Raw genomic sequence first — 22889 nt, 5'->3', positions numbered from 1 at the left:
CTCTTCTGAAAGCGTCATTGATGCCCACTCTGTACTTTGTGTGTGACTCCAGCTTCTGTTTTTGGTGGTAATTGCTTAGTGTGCGTGAGAGAAAAGTGTGTGTGTGTGTGTGTGTGTGTGTCTGGTGTATTTAGTTTGAATTTTCAATTGCGTAGATTTATAATTGGCAAGTTTCAGAAGACATCAAAACCTCTCTCAATGATGAATAGTAGAAGAGTGATCACTACTAACTAACTACATGTTAAAGTGCGCTCTCTCTCTCTCTCTCTCTCTCTCTCTCTATATATATATATATATATATATATGTGTTAAAATGTTTTCAGCTGGAATTTTAAAATTAAGGGAGACTAGGATGGTCCCATTTCGGCCTTATTAGGCCTCATCAGCTAGCCACACCCCTTTCTTTTACTGGGATTCGATCTGGTGAACTCTGCATTGTAAAGCAGAGAACTAGCAGTTAGAGCTATTCGATCTGAATCCTTCCAGCTCTGTACCAGGGAGGGGCTATATGTTTTTCTTAAGTCGGATCACCCTGGTATATTTAAGGAACGTCACAGCTCCTTTTTGCCTCTAGGCCCAACCCAGGACCACTACAAGGCAGTTAATATATTTATAGCCGACAACTATATTCTGTATGTGTTAAAATGTTTTCAGCTGGAATTTTAAAATTAAGGGAGACTAGGATGGTCCCATTTCGGCCTTATTAGGCCTCATCAGCTAGCCACACCCCTTTCTTTTACTGGGATTCGATCTGGTGAACTCTGCATTGTAAAGCAGAGAACTAGCAGTTAGAGCTATTCGATCTGAATCCTTCCAGCTCTGTACCAGGGAGGGGCTATATGTTTTTCTTAAGTCGGATCACCCTGGTATATTTAAGGAACGTCACAGCTCCTTTTTGCCTCTAGGCCCAACCCAGGACCACTACAAGGCAGTTAATATATTTATAGCCGACAACTATATTCTGTATGTGTTAAAATGTTTTCAGCTGGAATTTTAAAATTAAGGGAGACTAGGATGGTCCCATTTCGGCCTTATTAGGCCTCATCAGCTAGCCACACCCCTTTCTTTTACTGGGATTCGATCTGGTGAACTCTGCATTGTAAAGCAGAGAACTAGCAGTTAGAGCTATTCGATCTGAATCCTTCCAGCTCTGTACCAGGGAGGGGCTATATGTTTTTCTTAAGTCGGATGTTTTCAGCTGGAATTTTAAAATTTTAAATATACCAGGGTGATCCGACTTAAGAAAAACATATAGCCCCTCCCTGGTACAGAGCTGGAAGGATTCAGATCGAATAGCTCTAACTGCTAGTTCTCTGCTTTACAATGCAGAGTTCACCAGATCGAATCCCAGTAAAAGAAAGGGGTGTGGCTAGCTGATGAGGCCTAATAAGGCCGAAATGGGACCATCCTAGTCTCCCTTAATTTTAAAATTCCAGCTGAAAACATTTTAACACATACAGAATATAGTTGTCGGCTATAAATATATTAACTGCCTTGTAGTGGTCCTGGGTTGGGCCTAGAGGCAAAAAGGAGCTGTGACGTTCCTTAAATATACCAGGGTGATCCGACTTAAGAAAAACATATAGCCCCTCCCTGGTACAGAGCTGGAAGGATTCAGATCGAATAGCTCTAACTGCTAGTTCTCTGCTTTACAATGCAGAGTTCACCAGATCGAATCCCAGTAAAAGAAAGGGGTGTGGCTAGCTGATGAGGCCTAATAAGGCCGAAATGGGACCATCCTAGTCTCCCTTAATTTTAAAATTCCAGCTGAAAACATTTTAACACATACAGAATATAGTTGTCGGCTATAAATATATTAACTGCCTTGTAGTGGTCCTGGGTTGGGCCTAGAGGCAAAAAGGAGCTGTGACGTTCCTTAAATATACCAGGGTGATCCGACTTAAGAAAAACATATAGCCCCTCCCTGGTACAGAGCTGGAAGGATTCAGATCGAATAGCTCTAACTGCTAGTTCTCTGCTTTACAATGCAGAGTTCACCAGATCGAATCCCAGTAAAAGAAAGGGGTGTGGCTAGCTGATGAGGCCTAATAAGGCCGAAATGGGACAATCCTAGTCTCCCTTAATTTTAAAATTCCAGCTGAAAACATTTTAACACATACAGAATATAGTTGTCGGCTATAAATATATTAACTGCCTTGTAGTGGTCCTGGGTTGGGCCTAGAGGCAAAAAGGAGCTGTGACGTTCCTTAAATATACCAGGGTGATCCGACTTAAGAAAAACATATAGCCCCTCCCTGGTACAGAGCTGGAAGGATTCAGATCGAATAGCTCTAACTGCTAGTTCTCTGCTTTACAATGCAGAGTTCACCAGATCGAATCCCAGTAAAAGAAAGGGGTGTGGCTAGCTGATGAGGCCTAATAAGGCCGAAATGGGACCATCCTAGTCTCCCTTAATTTTAAAATTCCAGCTGAAAACATTTTAACACATACAGAATATAGTTGTCGGCTATAAATATATTAACTGCCTTGTAGTGGTCCTGGGTTGGGCCTAGAGGCAAAAAGGAGCTGTGACGTTCCTTAAATATACCAGGGTGATCCGACTTAAGAAAAACATATATATATATATATATATATATATATATATATAGAGAGAGAGAGAGAGAGAGAGAACTTTAACATGTAGTTAGTTAGTAGTGATCACTCTTCTACTATTCATCATTGAAAGAGGTTTTGATGTCTTCTGAAACTTGCCAATTATAAATCTACGTGGTATAGAAAAAAACCCGCGGAGTATTTTTTAATTAATATTTTTTGAAAAACCGTGGTATAGCCGTTTCGCGAAGTTTGAACCCGCGAAAATCGAGGGATCACTGTATATGCCGGTAGCCGCTCTGAGCGCTTTGAGAATGCCCGCCCCGCCCCCCTCACAGTCCCTTAGCTGAGAGAGCTTTCGTCCCAGCTATCAGTGAGGGGGCTGCAGGAGAGGTGGGGCAGGCGTTCTCAAAGCGCTCAGAGCGGCTACCGGCCGAATGAAGAGGATGAGAAGCCGTAGCCGCCAGCGCTGCTGTAGGAGGACCCGTGTCCCAAGAAAGCCGGTGAGAGGGGTGGATCGGGCGGGCGGGCAGTAGTAGCGAGGGGGCCGGAGGCGCTGGGGGGGTGGGGGCAGCTGACATTCAAGGCAATCTTTGCCGGCCTCCGCACTTTCGTTGCTCCCCGTCCTAATTTCAAGCCTGGCTCCTTGAAAAAGGGTGCGTGGGGGTAGTTTTTGGCTGTCCATAGCCAAAAATGGTGTTTTTACTTCCGCACCGCTATTTCGCGGAAATTCGACTTTCGCGGGCGGTCTTGGAATGTAACCCCCGCGAAAATCGAGGGAACACTGTATATGCACACTTTAAAGTGTAGTTAGTTAGTAGTGATCACTCTTCTACTATTCATCAAGTGAATAATAAATTGGAAGAGGTTTGATGTCTTGATCCTTAGATGGATAATAAGACCTTAATGCAAACAGCATTAAAAGTGTTTTTATTTGATTTGGTAGGTTTTTCATTTGGTTTTATTTAGTAATTAATCTTAAAAGGTCACTTATATAAAAGGGCAGGGTATACATCCTGAAAGAACATCAAACTACTTATATCCATAAGGGTGACATTTCCAACTGAATCTCAATGGGAGGAAATAATGTGACATGGATTGACTCTTCATTCTTCTTTCGATTGTTTTGACCACTCTTGGTTTAACAGGGGGTGTTTTTTTAAAAAAAAACCCCAAGAAGAACAAAATTATTTGCGATAAGAGCTCAGTTTAAGGAAATGTGCCTAAGTATGATTATTGTAGATAATGGCAGCACTCAGTTGTTAGGGTTTATTTGTTGGAAACCAAACAATCATGACATTTCTGGTTCTTTTGTTTTTGGCTACAGGCTATATGTCTCCGCACCCGTCTCCCCTGGGAGCACCTGAGCACGTGTCCAGTCCAATGTCTGGAGGAGGTCCAACTCCACCCCAAATGCAGCCGAGTCAGCCAGGACCCATGATGCCCGGAGACCCACAAGTGATGAGCCAGCCCACTAGAGGCCCTTCGCCTTTCAGCCCTGTTCAGTTGCATCAACTCCGAGCTCAGATTTTAGCGTACAAAATGCTGGCTAGAGGACAGCCGATCCCTGAAACCATTCAGCTTGCCGTGCAAGGAAAAAGGTCGCTGCCTGGGATTCAGCAGCAACAGGCTCTTTACAAATCATCCGGTAAAACGGCTACCTTCTGTATTGCAATACCTACGCAAGGCTGAGGACAAAATGGTGTCCTTTCCTCGGTTACATGTAAAGTGGAATTCAACAAGTGATTTGTGAGGAAAAGGAGTAAAGGGGACGTCCTGTTCTCTTCTCCCATTCTGCTTCAGGGCAGAGGTGCATGCAGAAGCAATGTGGCTGAGCAGCGTAGACAACAGAGGCATTATGGGATCCTGAGTTATTGATTTATTTTATTAGATTTCTGTGCTGCCCTATTCCTCGGACTCAAAGTACAGTAGTCCCTCGCTTTACCGCGCTTCACCTACTGCGGCTTCACTTCATCACGGGTTTTCAAGAAATATTAATGAGAAAAATCATTCGCGGATCTTCGCTGGTTCGCGGGTTTCTGAGGAAGTCGATCGGCAGATTTAAACAGCCCGCCGAACTCGATCGGCAGGTTTTTCAAAAAATATATATCTAAAATTGTAAATACTGTATTTAAATACTGTATCTAAAATAAATACTGTGTGGGAAGGGTTTATAAACACTTAAAACAATGAAAACTTACCAAACAATTACAATATAAATACTTAAATAAGTACTATCAGTCGATAAATTCCCCATTGCGGATTTCACCTATCGCGGCCGGGTCTGGAACGTAACACCAGCAATAGGTGAGGGACTACTGTAATGCATAACATGTAGAAATCTAAATTTTAAAAAATATATTAGTTGTAGGTGCATAAATTCCTACCTACCTTTCTCCGTACTGAAGGAGTGGGTCCAGCAGTCACATGGGTTGCTCCTGTCCAATCCGTTGGAACTGAGCCTAGTATTAAAAAAGACTGCTGGATCCGCCCCTTCCCCAGAATTCGCTCAGTTCGCATATCCTGCGGTTGTATTGTGATAGCTCGTTCAACATTCTAACACCTTCCCTTCGATCTTTCCTTCAAAAAGTAGTAAGATTTATTGTCTTTATTTAATTACTTGCACTAATTGCGCCAGCCGTTTAAAAGAAAAAAAGAAAAAAACGCGGCTTGGCTTTATTTCCTTGGGAGAAGTTGCGGTTTCGTTTTCCCCCGGCGGTTTTGCCGGTTACGATTCCTGCGGCCGCTTGTGGATTCTTCTAATCCTTTGGCCTGGAGGTCCTAGTGCAAGTATTTATCCATTGAAATATTGATTATTTATTGTATATAAATATTTAAGGGCTTATAAAATACCTCCTGCGGAGTGAGACGCCTTCTAGTCTCCTGGACTTAGTCGATCGCTTTTCCCTTAAGAAATTCTCAGCAGCGATCTTTTCGGCGCGAAGGCCTTCGCGCCCTTTTTTAAAAATCTAGGCCTCTCGTGTTGGCCTTCTGCCAGCCGCGTAGGCCTCAGTCCACCGCGTGGATCCGGGAGCGGGCCTTGGGGGTCCCAGGCTAAATTCTCCACCGGCTAAGCCTCCAACCAGAGTGCCTTGGTTTACTTAATTACAAAGTTTAGGGAGGCTGGCCCCGCTGGATTTGGGGGCACGAACTCTGGGTTTGCCCAGATTGTCCTCACGTTTCAGCAGCTTCGAGGCCTCGAAGCAGGATCCATTCCTCTTGGGAAGTCCTTGAAATCTTCTCCTTATAATTCAGTTATTGGCTCAGCCTTGTCTTCTGTTAATTGTCAGACTATGGCTACTTTTCCCAAGAGAGGCACAACTAAAGGTCCCAAAGAGGTTAGGCCTACTGGTAATTCTACTGAAGTTCCCCAGGCCTCTTCCTCCTCTTCCTCAGGCACCCATTCCTTAGCCAAGCCCACCAGGGCTGAGAAGAGAAGGGACCCAGCCCTACAAAAAATACATGATAAATCAGCCAAACTTTTTAAGGTGCAGGCCCAAGTGCATATCTATCCAACCCCCCCGGAGGCCTCTAACCTGCCTCTTTCTGGGGTTCCTGTGCTATCCCTGGATGAGCCAAACCTAAATCCACCCCAACCTAACCTATGGGGTTTAGGTCCAGAGGAGCCAGATATTACCGAGGATTCCTCCCAGCCAGAACCTGCTCAGGCCCTCAGGGATCCTCCGGCTTTTCCGGCTGATATTTCTTCCTTGCCTCCGGAGTTTCAGTCTATCTTGACTATTCTGACTAACACCATTGACGCTAAACTCTCATCTTTCAATGTGCCTTCTCTGTCTCATCCCCCACCACGTTCCTCCCGTCCCGTGAGTTCTTCTCCTTCCTACAGAGCCCCAGCCATGGAGGTCTCTGACTCCTCTCAGGAAGAGGATGAGGATGGGGACGCAGAAGAGGATGATGACCCATTTCAGCGTCTGTCGGAAGATGAGGAATCTCAGATTAAGATTCCAGCCCCAGCTGCTATCTTTCCTTCGCAGCTTTTCAAATCTCTCCTGTTTAAAGCTAGAGTATCCACGGGGCTAGCCGGGCAAGAAAAACAGGCTACTTCTTCCTCAGACCCTCCGGAGGAAAATCTTCCTTATTTCATGGAAGAACAGGAAGACAATGAGGTAATACCTATGCCCAAGTTGTTTAAGGATGCTTTGCTTAAACAGTGGGACCACCCAACCGTTGGCTTTACTCCCACTCCCAAGGACAAGAAACTCTACAAGCTCTTCTCCTCCTATGAGGAACTCCTAACATGTCCCAAGCCAGATGAACCAGTGAAGACACTCCACTCGACTTCTGCCATACCGGGCGAAGCAGAGGAGGTCCTCCGGCCAGAGGACAAACGACTTGAGCAAATGCTCAAAAGGAGTCTCCTTGCAGACTCATGGGCCATTAAGAGTGCTGCAGCGGCATCCTTCTTTTCCAGAGCTGTGCTCTTGTGGCTTCGTCAGCTCCAACCACACCGGCCGCCAGATGACTTACGGGGTCAACAGGATTTCAACAAAATCTTCGCAGCTCCCCGATATGTAGCAGATGCTTCCCTCCAATCTTCCAGATTTGCAGCCAGGTCAGTAGCAGCCTCCACAACGGCCAGAAGACTTCTATGGCTCCGCCCTTGGCAGGCGGGAGTAAGACAGAAGTGGCAGTTAGCCATGGGTCCGCTGAAACGTAACCTCCTCTTCGGAGACCTTCTGGACCCTCTCCTTACGGAGACCACAGACAAGAAAAAGGTCTTGGGACCTACCACCAAGAAGGCCCCTAAACCGCAGCCCTTTCGGCGCACAGGGCGTCAACAGGATCAGGGCTTCGCATTTCAAAGGAATCCAGGTCAGTATTCCCCTCGGTTTCGATCCCAACCTAGAACCACCAGGGGCAGAGGTTCCCGTTATCAGAGAGGATCCTCTTCTACCAGGGCTTCCAAAAGAGCCAGATGGTAAGTTTTCCTCCTTTCCCATAGGCGGTCGCCTAGCCTGGTTCTCTTCCGACTGGCACCGTTCTTGTAAGGACCCCTGGGTCATTGACACTGTGGAAAGGGGCCTAAGGCTAGAGTTCATTTCACCTCCCCCTAACCGTTTTATTTCTTGTCCTTCTCCCAGTTCCACTCCATCTCGTATCCGAATGGAGGAGGCTATTTCTCATTTGTTGACTATTTGAGCTTTTCAACCGGTCCCCTCTCTCCAGAGAGGTTTAGGCTTCTATTCCATCCTCTTCATGGTCCCTAAGACCTCTGGAGGCTGGAGAGCCACCTTAGATCTAAAGAATTTGAACCGGTTCATAAAATATAGGAAATTCAAAATGCATTCCTTATCTTCCATTTTAGCAGCTCTACATCAGGGAGACTTTATGGGGTCTCTGGATCTCACGGAGGCCTACCTCCATATTCCCATTGCCAAGGTCCATAGGAATTTTCTGCGCTTTGCCTTTCAAGGCAGGCATTTTCAGTATAGGGCTATGCCATTTGGGCTCTCCTCAGCTCCCAGAGTCTTCACTAAACTCTTGGGATCCTTGGCAGCTCATATCCGGGCCTCTCCCATTCATATTTTATGTTATTTAGATGACATTTTAATTCATGGAAATTCCAGATCTGGTGGGGCTGCAGACCTCTGTTTTACCATGTCGGTTCTACAGAATCATGGTTTCTCCATAAGTCTTAAAAAGAGCCACCTTGATCCATCCACTTCCATTCTGCATCTGGGAACTATCATTAATTCTGAGATATCCCAGGTTTTCCTCTCCACTGAGAGAAAACGCAGCTTTTTGGATCTCATTGCTCGCATCCTGCCCCAGCAATCTACCTCCATTGCCACCCTATCTTCCCTTTTGGGTAAAATGGTGTCATGTATTGGTATTGTTCCCTGGGTCTGTCTTCACGCCAGGGAACTACAGTGGCTCCTATTACCCTTCCAGAGATCGGGCCACAGCAACTCGAATCGTCGCATCACCATCCCACCGACGGTTCGCAGATCCCTCAAGTGGTGGACTTCTCCAGCCCTAGACAAGGGATCTCCCTTCCGGTGCCCCGACCAGTTTGTAGTCACCACAGATGCCAGCCTCTCGGGCTGGGGAGCCCACGCCCAGGGTCTTTTAGCTCAGGGCACATGGTCACCGGAGGAGGCTTCCAGGCCCATCAATTGGCTAGAATTAAGAGCCGTGTCTCTAGCTCTAAAACAATTCCACTCTCACATCTCCAACCAACATGTGCTATTCTCACCGACAATTTAGTCACTAAAGGCCATATTTGCAGACAGGGAGGCACAAGATCCAAGGCCCTCTTGAGGGAGGCCCCGAAGTTAGGCCTTTGGGCAGAGAAAACTCTCCAGTCGCTTCTAGCCGACCACATCTCGGGGAGCCTCAATGTCCAAGCGGACTGGCTCTCGCGAGTGACCTTAGATCCAGGCGAGTGGAATCTCCATCAGTCACTGTTCCACCAGATCTGCCTCAGGTTCGGCCATCCAGTGTTGGATCTATTTGCGACCAAAGCCAATGCCCAGCTCCCTCGCTTCATCTCCAGGTTCCCGTCTCCGGGAGCAGAGGCAATCAATGCTCTCAGGAGCCCTTGGCCTCCAGGTCTATTGTATGCCTTCCCTCCAATTCCAATTCTGCCAGACGTGATCAACAAAATCCTCCTGGAGAAGACCCGAGTAATTCTGATTGCCCCTCACTGGCCTCGCAGGCCCTGGTTCGCGGACCTCCAACAACTGTCCGTCCAGGACCCCTGGCGACTCCCCGTTTCGGAGGATATGTTGCGACAGGGGGCCTCCTTCCACCCGGACCCAGAGTGGTTCCACCTCACCGCCTGGCTATTATCCGGAGGGACTTAGACCTGCGAGGGTATGACCCGGACACAGTGGAAATCATCCTGAAGTCTAGAAGAGGGTCTACCAACCGGATCTACGACCATACTTGGTCCAAATTCCATCAGTGGTGCTCGCAGGAGGGTTTTTCAGCACCATCCGCCGACACCTGGCCGCCATTCTTCCGTCTTGGCGGGGCCTCGCAGGCAGCCCCTCCGCTCTTTTCCAGAAATCCAAGAATTTCTAAGAGGAGTGGCCATCCTCAGGCCTTCTAAAATCCACAGATATCCTACCTGGGACTTGCCACGGGTTCTCCACTCTCTTACTCAGGCACCTTACGAACCCCTGAATTCTGCGTCCCTCAGGTACCTATCCTTTAAGGTAGCATTCCTGGTGGCGATTACATCCGCCCGACGCATATCTGAGTTGGCAGCCCTTTCTATCAGACAGGTCCTTTGCCAGTTTTCACCAGGATAAAGTGGTTCTGCGACTGGACCCCACCTTTCTACCAAAGGTTAGTTCCATGTTTCACAGATCTCAGGATATCATATTACCTTCCTTCTGCCTCCAACGAGAGCATCCCCTGGCAACTAGATGGCACACTCTGGATCTCACTAGAGCGCTAAAGGTTTATATCCAACGCACAAGATCCATCCGGAGATCTGAAGCACTCTTCATAGCCTACCATCCCAGATCCTTGGGATCCAGAGTGTCTTCTACAGTAATAGGTCGTTGGATCAGAGGGACCATCTCTAAGGCCTACGAGACAGCTCCCCTTTCCATTCCAAGGAATATTACAGCGCATTCCACCAGAAGTGCTGCCACATCTGCCGCTTGGGCGACTCAGGCTCCGTTGGAAGAAGTCTGCAAAGCAGCCACTTGGGCCTCGCCAAATTTCTTCATAAGGCACTACAAAATCGATTCGTACGCATCAGCGGACGCTGCCTTCGGCAGAAGAGTACTCCAATCCGTTATCTCTCACGATAGCAATGTACTCCCACCCTAGGGACCTATCTCTTGGGTATGTCCCATGTGACTGCTGGACCCACTCCTTCAGTACGGAGAATAGGCGTTGATTGCTTACCTGAACGCCTCTTCTCGTACGGTGAGTGGGTACAGCAGTCACTTCCCTCCCTATGTGTGGTCTTCTTTACCTTCTATTCTATTTTCTTATAACACATGAGAGTTGAACATTAAAGAGCTTCACTACTGAGCCTAGTCTATGGATTCGCGAATTCTGGGGAAGGGGCGGATCCAGCAGTCTTTTTTAATACTAGGCTCAGTTCCAACGGATTGGACAGGAGCAACCCATGTGACTGCTGTACCCACTCACCGTACGAGAAGAGGCGTTCAGGTAAGCAATCAACGCCTATTTTCACAAAATTACATAAAAAAATAAATGAAATGAACTTATCTAACTTTATCATCACGGGCGACTTTAATGCCATACACGACAAAAATTTTTTTTATAAAAGCACTAAACAATCTCACCAAAGAAAAAAATCTTCCAACTACATTCGATGATTTAGCATATGAATATGCACTCAAAGATGTATGGAGAACTCTTAACCCCCGGAAAACACAATATACTTTCTACTCACACAAATCATGGTCACCTATCGATATGGCTTGGTCCAACTCCCACATCATAAATCAGATAAAAGAAGTACAAATTATGCCGGGCTCTTGGGCAGACCGCAATCCCATACTTTTAATATACAAAAACCCCAACAATACAACACAGCAAAGATGGACCATGAAACAATCTATTATAAAGGAAGAAAAATTTAAAAACCATATAGAAAATGAAATACCAATATTCCTTAAGATTAACAATAACGGCGACACCCCCCCCTCCCCCCCCAAAAAATATATGTTAAAACCTCAATATCTTAAAAAACTAATCACTCGTGTTCAGACAAAGAGACATACATTCATTCGTCAGCCGGGGCTAGATGTTGGTCTTAGCGGCCCCAAGCCTGTCGACAAATATGGGTCTTTAGACTCTTGCGGAAGGCGGGGAGAGTGAGGACAGTGCGAATCTCTGGAGGGAGTTGGTTCCAAAGGGCCGGGGCCGCCACAGAGAAGGCTCTTCCCCTAGGCCCCACCAGGCGACATTGTCTAGCTGATGGGACCTGGAGAAGGCTGACTCTGTCGGACCTGACCAGCTGCTGGGATACATGAGGCAGAAGACAGTCCCGTAAGTAATCTGGTCTGATGCCAGGTAGGGCTTTTTAGGTCAGAACCAACACTTTGAATTGTGTTCAGAAACCAGTTGGCAGCCAATGCAGCTGGTGGAGTGCTGGAGCGACACGAGTGTACCTCGGGAGGCCCATAACTGCTCACACGGCTACAATTTGAACCCTAGAAAAACCAACTTCTATGTGGGGTGGTGGAATATACATTTTGTGTAATGTCACGGTGAGAGATTTTCTACACATTTACCTCAGAGCAGAGAAAGAAGGGAAGAGAGCAGTATTGAATTCCATAGGGGTCCCTGAAGTGAAATAAAGAGTCTTCCCTCAGATAATAATTGTGGTCCATTTCCTTGTATGTGTTCAATTTTAGTACAAACTAGGTAAATTGGGGGGGGGGGGGGGGGGGGGGGGTTTGAGGAAACATCACTACATTTCAATTTAAAAACCTCTACTGAAATGTAAAATGTAAATGTTTAATTGACCACACACACACACACACACACACACACAGATCATATGAAGGAATTTGCCAAAAGTCACCTCTAAGGCATAGAAGCTGTTTTGCATAAAAGTTGTTGTTACCTTCTGATAAGAGAGCATGTGCGTTCTTTCTTGCAGGAGTTGTTGCCATGCCTGGGCACGGAGTCGCTTCAGGAATGCCAGGACATACAGCTGCCATGGCTCCAAAAACTTGGCCAGAAGGTAAAACTGCAGTACTACTATTAACCCCAAACTACCAGCATTTCATGTGCAGTTAACCATGACAGTTGTGGTCTGAGAATGAGGGGGGGGAAAGAAGCAAAATAAGGGCTTTTCAAATACAGTGGTACCTCATCTTACGAACGCCTCTTCTAATGAACTTTTCGAGATACGAACCCGGTGTATAATATTTTTTTTTGCTTCTTCTTCCGAACTATTTTCACCTTACGAATCCAAGCCGCCGCCGTTGGGATGCCCCGCCTCCAGACGTCCATATTCTTGCGCTGCTGGGATTTCCCTGAGGCTCCCCTTGCTGGAATTCCCTTCATTATTTTTTTATAAATAAATTTTTATTATACAGTGAACCCTCGAGTTTCGCGTCCTCAAGGATCGCGAAAGGGCTATTTCGCTAGTTTTCAACCCGGAAGTAAACTCCACCATCTGCGCATGCGTGCCCAGATGGTGGAGTTTCCCCGCCGGGCAGAGGCTTCCCTGGGTCTTCCCCCTCTTGCCCCGGTAAGACCCCAGCGGCGGTGGGCTGGAGCGCGAGCTTGGGGCACCCTAGCTCCGCTTCCCAGCTGGGAAGCGGAGCCGGCAACAGCGTGGGCGGGCGGCGCGCGCGAGCTTGGGGCAGCCTAGCTCCGCTTCCCAGCTGAGCGGATCTGGGGTTTCCCCAAGCGCGTGCGCGTTGCTGGGGCCGCTCCCCAGCTGGGGAGCGAAGCCGGGGGTTCTCCAAGCGCGCGCGCGTTGCTGGGGCCGCTCCCCAGCTGGGGAGCGGATCTGGGGTTTCCCCAAGCGCGCGCGCGTTGCTGGGGCCGCTCCCCAGCTGGGAAGCGGCCCCAGCAACGCGCGCGCGCTTGGAGAACCCCCGGCTTCGCTCCCCAGCTGGGGAGCGGCCCCAGCAACGCGCGCGCGCTTGGGGAAACCCCAGATCCGCTCCCCAGCTGGGGAGCGGCCCCAGCAACGCGCGCGCGCTTGGAGAACCCCCGGCTTCGCTCCCCAGCTGGGGAGCGGCCCCAGCAACGCGCGCGCGCTTGGGGAAACCCCCGGCTTCGCTCCCCAGCTGGGGAGCGGCCCCAGCAACGCGCGCGCGCTTGGGGAAACCCCAGATCCGCTCCCCAGCTGGGGAGCGGCCCCGCGCGCGCGCTTGGAGAACCCCCGGCTTCGCTCCCCAGGAAACCCCAGGCGCGAGCAACGGGGTGGGCGGGCGAAGGGCGGGCGGCGGTGGAAGTAAAAACATCATCTGCACATGCGCAGATGGTGTTTTTACTTCCGCACCGCTACTTCGCGAAAAATCGATCATCGCTTGGGGTCCTGGAACGGAACCCTCGCGATGATCGAGGGTTCACTGTAATACAAAGATTAAAAAGAGCAGGCATATGGTGTTGTACATATTGTATCATTCCACAATATAATTGTTATTTGTATAGTTGTTGTACTTAGATTCTAAATTCAATTAATCTAAAGTCAGATTGATTTGATCTTCATTTTGTGTCTCGGATTGATTTTAAGAACATCTAATTTATTTACTACCATTATTTTTTCTTATCTCGACCCAGTCATAAAATTTCTTCAAAATTTCATAGTATTTTGATTCTTCTTTATGAATTCCGTTCATTTATTCCCGGCGCTGCTTTGAATTTTATATTAAGATACTTGACGTAGATTTTAACCAATATTTCTTCTGTCTCTTTTTTTATTTTCCAGGGCAAGGAGTGGATATGAATGTCTCAAGTACACCCCAAAAGTTGGCTGTTCCACCTCCAAGTGGAAGGCCATCACCTGCCCCAGCTGCTACCCAGCCTACAGCTGTAATGGCAGGTCCTTCTGTACCACAGCCTGCAGCTGGTCAGCCTCCGCCTATCGTTCAGCTGCAGCAAAAACAGAACCGTATCAGCCCCATCCAAAAGCCTCAGGGGCTGGATCCTGTTGAAATCCTTCAGGAACGGGAATATAGGTAACAACCAAACTGGAGTGTTTCAGATTAGCTTGCTTTGTAGTTGTGTTTCTTATTGTGGTTTCAAATTTTTAAAACAAACTTCATAGCAATTATTTTATTTTTTAATTTTATTTGGAAAAGGACTAAAAATCAGCTAGAAAGTAGGGCTGGGGAATTAAGGGCAAGGGAAGGCTGAATCAAATTTTTAATCCCTAACCTAAATGAGATTAAAATTGGAATTAGTCCCAATACGAAGTGTCTCTAGTTAATAAACAAATAATCTGCTAAACAAATAATTCCCGCGACACTGTCGAACTATTTACTAAATCTGCACTACTATTAATAATAGTTCCATTGTGATCGGTGGGATAGAAGTTGAATCGAATGAATGAATGAATGAATAAATAAATAATCTTCTCATCGTTCCCATCACCCATCTCATCCCACGAATGACTGTATTGTATGACTGTAACTTTGTTGCTTTTATCCTTACAATTTATATTGACTGGCTCCTAATATGATTGGATTATTTATACCCGGATTATCGTTAAGTGTTGTACCTTATGATTCTTGATGAATTTGTCATTTCTTTTATGTACACTGAGAGCACATGTACTAAGACAAATTCCTCGTGTGTCCAATCACACTTGGCCAATAAAATTCCGTTTCAATCCAATCCCATCCATTTGATTTTGTTTGGGCAAGCTTTACTTTTTAAAGAATGTTTTAAAATCATTATAGGTGAAAGGAGCCATTTGGTTTATTGAATCTAACTCCTTATTCAGTGGGGGAATCCAAACTAGAGTATCTCAGATACCTTCTAGTTATAGGCATGCAATGAAGGCAAGGCCATTAACTTCTCTGGATACAGTAATTGGTTCCACTGTGAAATAACTCCTATTGTCAGAAAGTTCCCCCCCCCCAACCCACCATTACAATCTGCTTTCCTGTAACTTTAAATCCATTATTTCCTGTCCTGCACTTCTGAACAAGAGAGAAAAGGTCCTGACCTTCTTCAAGTGTAACATTCTTTCAAGTATTTGAAGAATGCTATCATATCGGGCCCCAACTCAGATTTTGCCCCTGAGCTAAATATACCCAGCTCCTTCATTCTCTTTTCACAGAATTTAATTTATAGCCCCTGATCATCCTTGCTGCCATTCTCTATGTCTACTTCAAATAATTCTATTGTAATTTCTGTTCATCCCTCTTAAGTCTGATGAAAACAGAAAAACGAAGAAAAACAAATTCTCATGTTTTAAAAATTACCCTGTGTATTTGATGTTGCTTAATATTTTGCATCCTTTTTTGCAGCCATTTCCCGCAGGTCAAAGTGCAGTATGAGGCCCCTGTCAAACCCATTGTGCTTAACATATACAGTGTCTTCTTAAGAGTTATCTCTTTATGGGAACAGCAACAGATATTGTGGAAAAAATATATCTAAAACCTTCACATATTTAACGCCTTGATAACAACTTGATTTACTTTGCTGTTTGAAGCTGGACCACTTTGATAAATTTATGCACAAGGCCTTAAACAACCCTCCTAAGACTTAACAAAACCAAGTGCTTGTTCTTCTCTAATCTTAATGAATTCCTCTGAAATGAATAATGTACAGTGCAATTTAATGCCATTCCTTTATGAGCAAGGCTTCTTTTCTTCTTACTACTCATTTAAAAATTGCATATGTTATTGTCCTAAAATGATGAGCAGAGTAGATTGTATCAAATGGATCTCTTTAATTGCCTCCCCTTGCTCCTTGGGCTATCATTCTGCAGTTGTGGCACCTACTCTAGAATCCAATAACATCTGTAATTGTGCTCAGTTGGTTCAAGGGGATAGTGCCCTTTTTGCAAGAAGATCTTTATCATCCCTTTAAGAATTCTCATTCTGCTTAGAAAAAGACAAATAACTATACTGTGGAGATTAATTAAACAAATTTTGGGCAGGGTTAGCTTAAATCCCCAAAGCCCTTTAACTGGCGGCTTCAGAAAACTGCTTTCCTTTTTGTCCTGATTTTAGGACTTAATGGCTTTTAATATTTTCCCCATAAGATAAAAATAGCCTCCCCCCCAAAAAAAATCTGTTTTAAAGATTAGACAGTGAAGATGATTTAAGTATTTGATACCTACATGTCAGGGCAAATTAGATTGCCATAAAGTATTCCAAGATACCACATAAATTATAATTCCATGTCTGATAGAATGCCATAGTAATTAAATAAAAGCAACTTCGAGCCTCTTCCTTTTAAATGTCATAATGAAGACCATTTCACTTCTATTGATTATTATTTTGGAAATGCTAAATAAGGACCACAGATTTTAAACTTGGTTTCAAATTAATGGCAAAAGTGATCATTCGGTTTTGTTGGTAGCTTCTTCCAATGCACATGCTTCAGCTAGTTTAAAAACATATTCTTTATATTGATAGCAATTATTAAGACAAATGAGCCATTGTGGCTGTAACACCATTTTAACGTCCTAGAAATTACTCTGAAAGATGTGTACTTCCTCACTATAGCTGCTTGTCAATTTTTCCTCTTCGCTGCTAACACAGTTAAAGAATCTTTTAGCAAGGATCTTAACCACAGTTGAGGGTTATTTGCTCCACATTTAATTAGAATCTCAATACACTATTTGAGACAGATTTCAAGATTGGAGGGCAAACATTACATTTAGCCAAGGATGATGGTCTTGAACTGCTTAATTGCTGTCAAGCATAGCTGGGGGAAAAAAGGACTTTTTTTTTTCTGGAGGCTGTCTGCATGCTTGGTTTGTCAATGCTAGATAACAAATAAATGACACTTCATCTGCCCTAGCTCGGTGTTAAAAGTGTGTGTCAACTCTGAAGTGAATCTGGCTGATGCCATTTTGTGCTCCTCATAGTTGCCATGAAACCTGAGAGGTGGAAGTGGGGGGGGGGGGAGTAGATAGCCTGCCTACAGTCAAAATAATGTTTTCCTGTGGGAACTCAGGTCATTGAAACAGGTGGCTGTTGAAGGAGGAGAGGAGCCTGCCATCCATCTTCATGGGATGATGTGACCGGTGACTTCTGGCCCCGGGGATTTTTTCCTCTTTTAATTAGGTGAAAACCACAGGAACTGTTAAAGTTAATTTTCACTGGCTGTGCCAATAGACCTGTTCTTTGAGGAATCTACCTGCCTCGGAGTTCTGCTTTTAGTGGGTGCATTATTTGGAATGCTGTCATTACACCAACTCTCCGAACTGGAGCCGTTCTCCAGCATCCTGAGCCCTAGCGGCTCACCTGATCGTATTTTTTTTTGGAGCAGTGTATATCAATATGGTGCAGTAGCCTTTAAAGAGGCATTATGGTAGAGAAGACTCAGAGAAGACTTTGGAGATGGAGAAGAAGAAGGTGAAAGGTGCCGCCGGCACCGGCGTGACCCCCACAGAGAGCCTGAAGACCCCTATGGAGGTCCTGAAGACCATGGTGACGCTGACAGAAGTTGCTCTCCCGGCAGTGACCTGGCCCAAAGTCCGAGCGGAAGCAACAACCACCAGGGACTTGTACCGGGCTAAGGAAGACCTCAGATGGCAGGGCTCCGTCCAGAGGCTTGGGATGTGACTGGTGACACCTGGCGTATATTTGTGTGTGTTACTCTTTTTAATTCACTGAAAACCATGGGAACTCTTAGAGCTGGTTTTCACCAGCCATGCCAATATGATGTATCCAATAAACCTGTTCTTTGAGGAATCTATCTGCCTCGGAGTTATGCTTTCAATGGGTGCGTTACTCAGAACGCTGACAGGGATCATATAGACCAGATGTTCTAATATTTCTTAATATAAAGTCTTTGTGAAGCAACAAATGCTAGGAGACACAGTTTTCAGTTTCTTCACGTTTACGTCAAGCTATGGGCTCCTACACTTTCAGTCTTTCATTATATACACTGCTCAAAAAAATAAAGGGAACACTCATGTAACACGTCCTAGATCTGAATGAATGAAATATTCTCATTGAATACAGTACTTTGCTCTGTACAAAGTTGAATGTGCACAACAGCGTGTGAAATTGATTGTCAATCAGTGTTGCTTCCTAAGTGGACAGATTGATTTGACAGAAGTTTGATTTACTTGGAGTTATATTGTGTTGTTTAAGTTTTCCCTTTATTTTTTTTTTTTGGAGCAGTGTATATCAATATGGTTCAGTAGCCTCTAAAGAGGCATTATTATTATTATTATTATTATTATTATTATTATTATTATTATTATTATTAATTAGATTTGTATGTGGTAGTTCAAGTTGTTTTGCATTTCACACAGACTTTAAAAAGTTTTTTTGCAACTGCCCCAGCCACCACTGATATAGATATGATATCCCTGTTGCCAGGAATTCTGGCCATTGATAACGGGCTTGGTTGCATGCCTTCATGGTGAAGGAGGGAGAGGTGCAGGGGTATAAGGGTAGGGGCATGGATTTGAAAGAGACTCTACCTTAGATAGACTTATTATAAATCTACCTTTTGGAAATATGAATGGTTGTCTATCTTGAATTGGCCAGTTTTGTGGGGCTTAACAACAGCAGCATTTGAAAACTCAGATTCCTTTGCCTGATATGTTTGCGCACGTGTGGGTGGTGGTGAGGGTGTAATTCAACAGTAAAAAAACCCAAACCATGGCTTAGTTCACGTTATTTGTTTTAAAACACAGGGTCTGCTGAGTTCAAAAAGTTAAGCCATGCATAAAGATAGGCCAAGAGATAGTGAAATAGACTTGAAACGGACAAATTCATTTTTAAAAAAATTCTCTGTCTTGTGTCCTTACCTACATAGGCTTCAGGCTCGAATTGCGCACAGAATTCAAGAATTAGAAAATTTGCCTGGTTCTTTACCTCCAGATCTGAGGACTAAAGCCACAGTGGAGTTGAAAGCGCTTAGGCTACTGAATTTCCAGCGCCAGGTAATGCATTATATTGGAGGTTGGGGGGGGGGGGAGGAGATATATTTATTTGTGATTAGACACTTAGGGCCTTTATATGTCAGTCATTCTATTTTAAAGCAAAAGAGTAATCGGTGTACCAAAAAATTTAACATGTCTCTTCTGAACTCAACCTATAGAAGAGAAGCACAGCAACTGCAGTTGAGCCATGGTGGCGCAATGGTTAGAATGTTCTATTCCAAGTAACTCTGCCCACAGCCAGGAGTTCGATCCCGACAAGGTCAAGGTTGCCTCCGCCTTCTGTCCTTCCGAGGTTGATAAAACGAGGACCCAAATTGTTGGGGGCAATATGCTGAAATTGTAAATCGTTCAGAGAGTGCTGTAAAGCACTATGGAGCAAATATTCTGTAAATCTGAGTGCCAAGTTTAAGTGTTTATCGCTGTTCCTGTTTTGTCTCTTACATAATTCCCTGCCCTCCAAGGGTATAGAAGCAAATGAGTTTTCATTTCCCTGGAAGGAAAACATTGTCCTGAATGTTGCTGATGATCTTGGGGGTGGGCTTTCCTTGCAATTAGCACGGAGAAGAATATGACGCCAAAGTATCTCAGCATAGAAAAAGCATTACCATACATAAAAGGATGCAAAAGCAAATTCATTAGGCTAAAATGAATTATATTTATTCATCATATATTGGGAAATGTATAGTAATATTAGCCTTAATAAAGGATAATTCAAACAAAAATTATCCTTTTTTAAAAAGTTGCAAATTGATAATGAAACGAGGAGGAACAATTTTGTGGATTGGATACCAAGAGATAGATTTGTCATCAGAAGTTGCAGAATCTCCCTAGGTCAGAAGTTTTATATTTTCTTTATATAAATTTCTGTGCATACTTGTCTTAACACCAGCAAGTATTTTATAAAACAGGTTAAACTTAAGAAGAATGTTTTTTCCAAGTTTAATATTTTTATTTTTTATTTTATTATTATTTTTATTATTATTATATTTTAATGACTTAGCATTCCACCTGTTCCATTATGGGCCTCAGGCTGAGAATCATTTTATTAACTTTTCTTTTTTTTTCTTTTTACAAAGCAATCACAACAAACAACAGTGCAGCTAAAACTAAAACAAAAAACAAAACAAAAACAACAATAAGTTGTTTATGAAACTAAAATCAGGAAAGAAATTAATTTGACATTACAGCTCCACTTTTCATATAAATGCCAGGACTGAGTTGATAAAATCTGTTTTTTGTTAAAGCTAAGTTCTGCCAGGTTAGATTTCTCAAATTCAAATTAACTCGCTTTATTTGATCAACAAACTTGTTTTAGAATCTGGAAATCCCATCACCAGAACAAAATGGAAAGAACACTTTGAAATGCAGGTTTTTTCATTGTTTCTTTTGTTTTCGTATCAGTGCAATTCCTCTGTTGAGACCTGATTTTCTTTTTTAAACGCTGTCTCTTCTGGTTCACAGCTGCGACAAGAAGTAGTGGCGTGCATGCGTCGGGACACAACTTTGGAGACTGCTCTGAACTCTAAGGCATACAAACGCAGCAAGCGGCAGACCCTGAGGGAGGCCCGAATGACCGAGAAGCTTGAGAAACAACAGAAAATAGAGCAGGAGAGAAAACGTAGACAGAAGCACCAGGTATTTTACTCTTCGGTGACTTTGGGACTGTTGGGTTTGTATGTTTTCTCCCCCATCTACAAGTGGATGGAATAATCTGTCAAGGGCCCACTTATTGCTTTTATATCCTGCTAAATATGCTGGCTTGGCTTTCATTTTTCCATAATCCATTTGCCAGTGAATGCCCATGCAGATCTTGGAGGGAGATCCAGCTGTTTCTTTTGTGCCTCGTGTATTAATATAATGAGAAGGAGCCACAATGAATGGGCAGCTCAACACATCAGTTGGAAAAATCTGAAAGAGTTGGAATTTGCTGATACAGAGGTGTCCACGGGATCCAGTACTTTCATCAAAATGAAACTGTTGTGCCATTGTGAGGCGAGCTCCGTCCCATCCACCCATGCGGGTGAGAACACAATGCATGTTCAAAGGGGAAGGAGCTTGTGTAACATTGGCACAATACTTTTTGTCATTTGGCCAGAGTCCCCCTGCATATGCTGCTGCACAGAAACACATTTCTGGTTGTTGAAAAATCTTGTCAGCTTTTTTTGTGAAAGTTCATATTTGTTCCCAGCATCATACTTTAATACTTCATAAATCGTATTAAAAAATACTCTTCCTTAAATCCAAATGACAGAATGGGTCATTCTGTGGTTTTTTTGGTTATTGATATGTGTTCTATTCTCGGGCTATCAGAATGAACACAATATGTAACAAACTGATAGATGCAGAAGCTCAGTACAGTGGTACCTCTACCTAAGAACGGCTCTACTTACGAACTTTTCTAGATAAGAACCAAGTGTTCAAGATTTTTTTGCCTCTTCTCAAGAACCATTTTCTACTTACAAACCCGAGCCTCTGAAACTGTAACTGGAAAAGTCAGGGAGAAGCCTCCGTGGGGCCTCTCTAGGAATCTCCTGGGAAGAAACAGACCCGTAAAAGGCGGGAAGAAGCCTCCATGGGACCTCTCTAGGAATCTCCTAGGAGGAAACAGGGCCTCCACCCTCCCTGTGGTTTCCCCAATCGCACACATTATTTGCTCTTACATTGATTCCTATGGGGAAAATTGCTTCTTCTTACAAACTTTTTTACTTAAGAACCTGGTCACGGAAAGAATTAAGTTCGTAAGTAGAGGTACCACTGTATTTCTGAATCTGGCAGGAAGTGAATATCTAGGCTTTTAGACTCTCAAATCTACTAGGAAGTATCAGATATTGGATTGGAAATGTTCTTCAGGTAAAGTGCCAAATTGAGGCTTATCATATACATTTCAGGAAATGAGACCACTTTATACTTCTGGCTCTTTGTGATGGATTCAATATTTGGAGTCTTTTAATGAGAAATAATAATGTAGAAATATCTCTAATGGAATTAATACTATTTCCATTGATTGGCATGTTAGCAGACATTTCTTGCTAATTTTTTATGACTTCTTTTAAAAAATGGAAACATCAGGAACTAAACTTTGGCAGTTTTTTTTACACAAGCTATGTCCTCTATTTGAGCAATAGTCGATCTCACATAGGCTAAATAGCTTGTGTCCATTAGAAAGTTTTAACACGGAGATTTCCTCTTCTGCATTTTAAATATATCTGAGTTGAATTTTGAGATCCTCATTGAGAATTATAATTTCAGGAACAATGACTAAAAATAGTTGTGAATGTTTTTTAGCTGGCTTAGAAATCACTTCCTTGAATGCGAAAGTTCAGATACTCACCAGGCTGGATAAGCTTTGAGCCAAAGAGTCACAGGAAGTGCTGATTGATAGATCTGGGCCACCTATGCAGATACCTTTTAATTATTTTAAATATTAGATTTGTTATATGTTGTTCATTATTGTTGTTAGCTGCCCCGAGTCTACGGAGAGGGGCGGCATACAAATCTAATAAATAAATAAATTAAAATAAAATAAAATAAAATAAAATAAAATATATTCAGATCCACCTAGAGCAGTGTTTCCCAACCTTGGCCACTTGAAGATATTTGGACTTCAACTCCCAGAATTCCCAAGCCAGCGAACGCTGGCTGGGGAATTCTGGGAGTTGAAGTTCAAATATCTTCAAGTGGCCAAGGTTGGGAAACACTGACCTAGAGCCTCTTCCTTGTCCCACACTAAAAAGAACATCTCTCCTCCTCATGGTTACAGCCTATTTGCTACTATCCAGGA

General features: G+C 44.1%; 1 protein-coding gene across 8 annotated transcripts in view; it reads left to right on the top strand.

Moving 5' to 3' along the window:
- Positions 1–22889, top strand: part of SMARCA2 (SWI/SNF related BAF chromatin remodeling complex subunit ATPase 2) — a 159716-nt gene that overhangs the window by 47065 nt on the left and 89762 nt on the right. For all 8 annotated transcript variants that reach the window (XM_070742619.1, XM_070742620.1, XM_070742621.1 and 5 more), the window contains 5 exons: positions 3881–4201; positions 12170–12253; positions 13958–14207; positions 18982–19108; positions 20570–20743. In XM_070742619.1, coding sequence (XP_070598720.1) covers positions 3881–4201; positions 12170–12253; positions 13958–14207; positions 18982–19108; positions 20570–20743 — 956 coding nt within the window. The remainder of the gene's footprint in view (positions 1–3880; positions 4202–12169; positions 12254–13957; positions 14208–18981; positions 19109–20569; positions 20744–22889) is intronic.

Source organism: Erythrolamprus reginae, chromosome 2 (assembly GCF_031021105.1).
Source record: "Erythrolamprus reginae isolate rEryReg1 chromosome 2, rEryReg1.hap1, whole genome shotgun sequence".
In the NCBI taxonomy this organism is placed as follows: domain Eukaryota; kingdom Metazoa; phylum Chordata; class Lepidosauria; order Squamata; family Dipsadidae; genus Erythrolamprus; species Erythrolamprus reginae.
The sequence above is the reverse complement of the archived record's forward strand: the minus strand, read 5'-3'. Positions and strand labels throughout refer to the sequence as shown.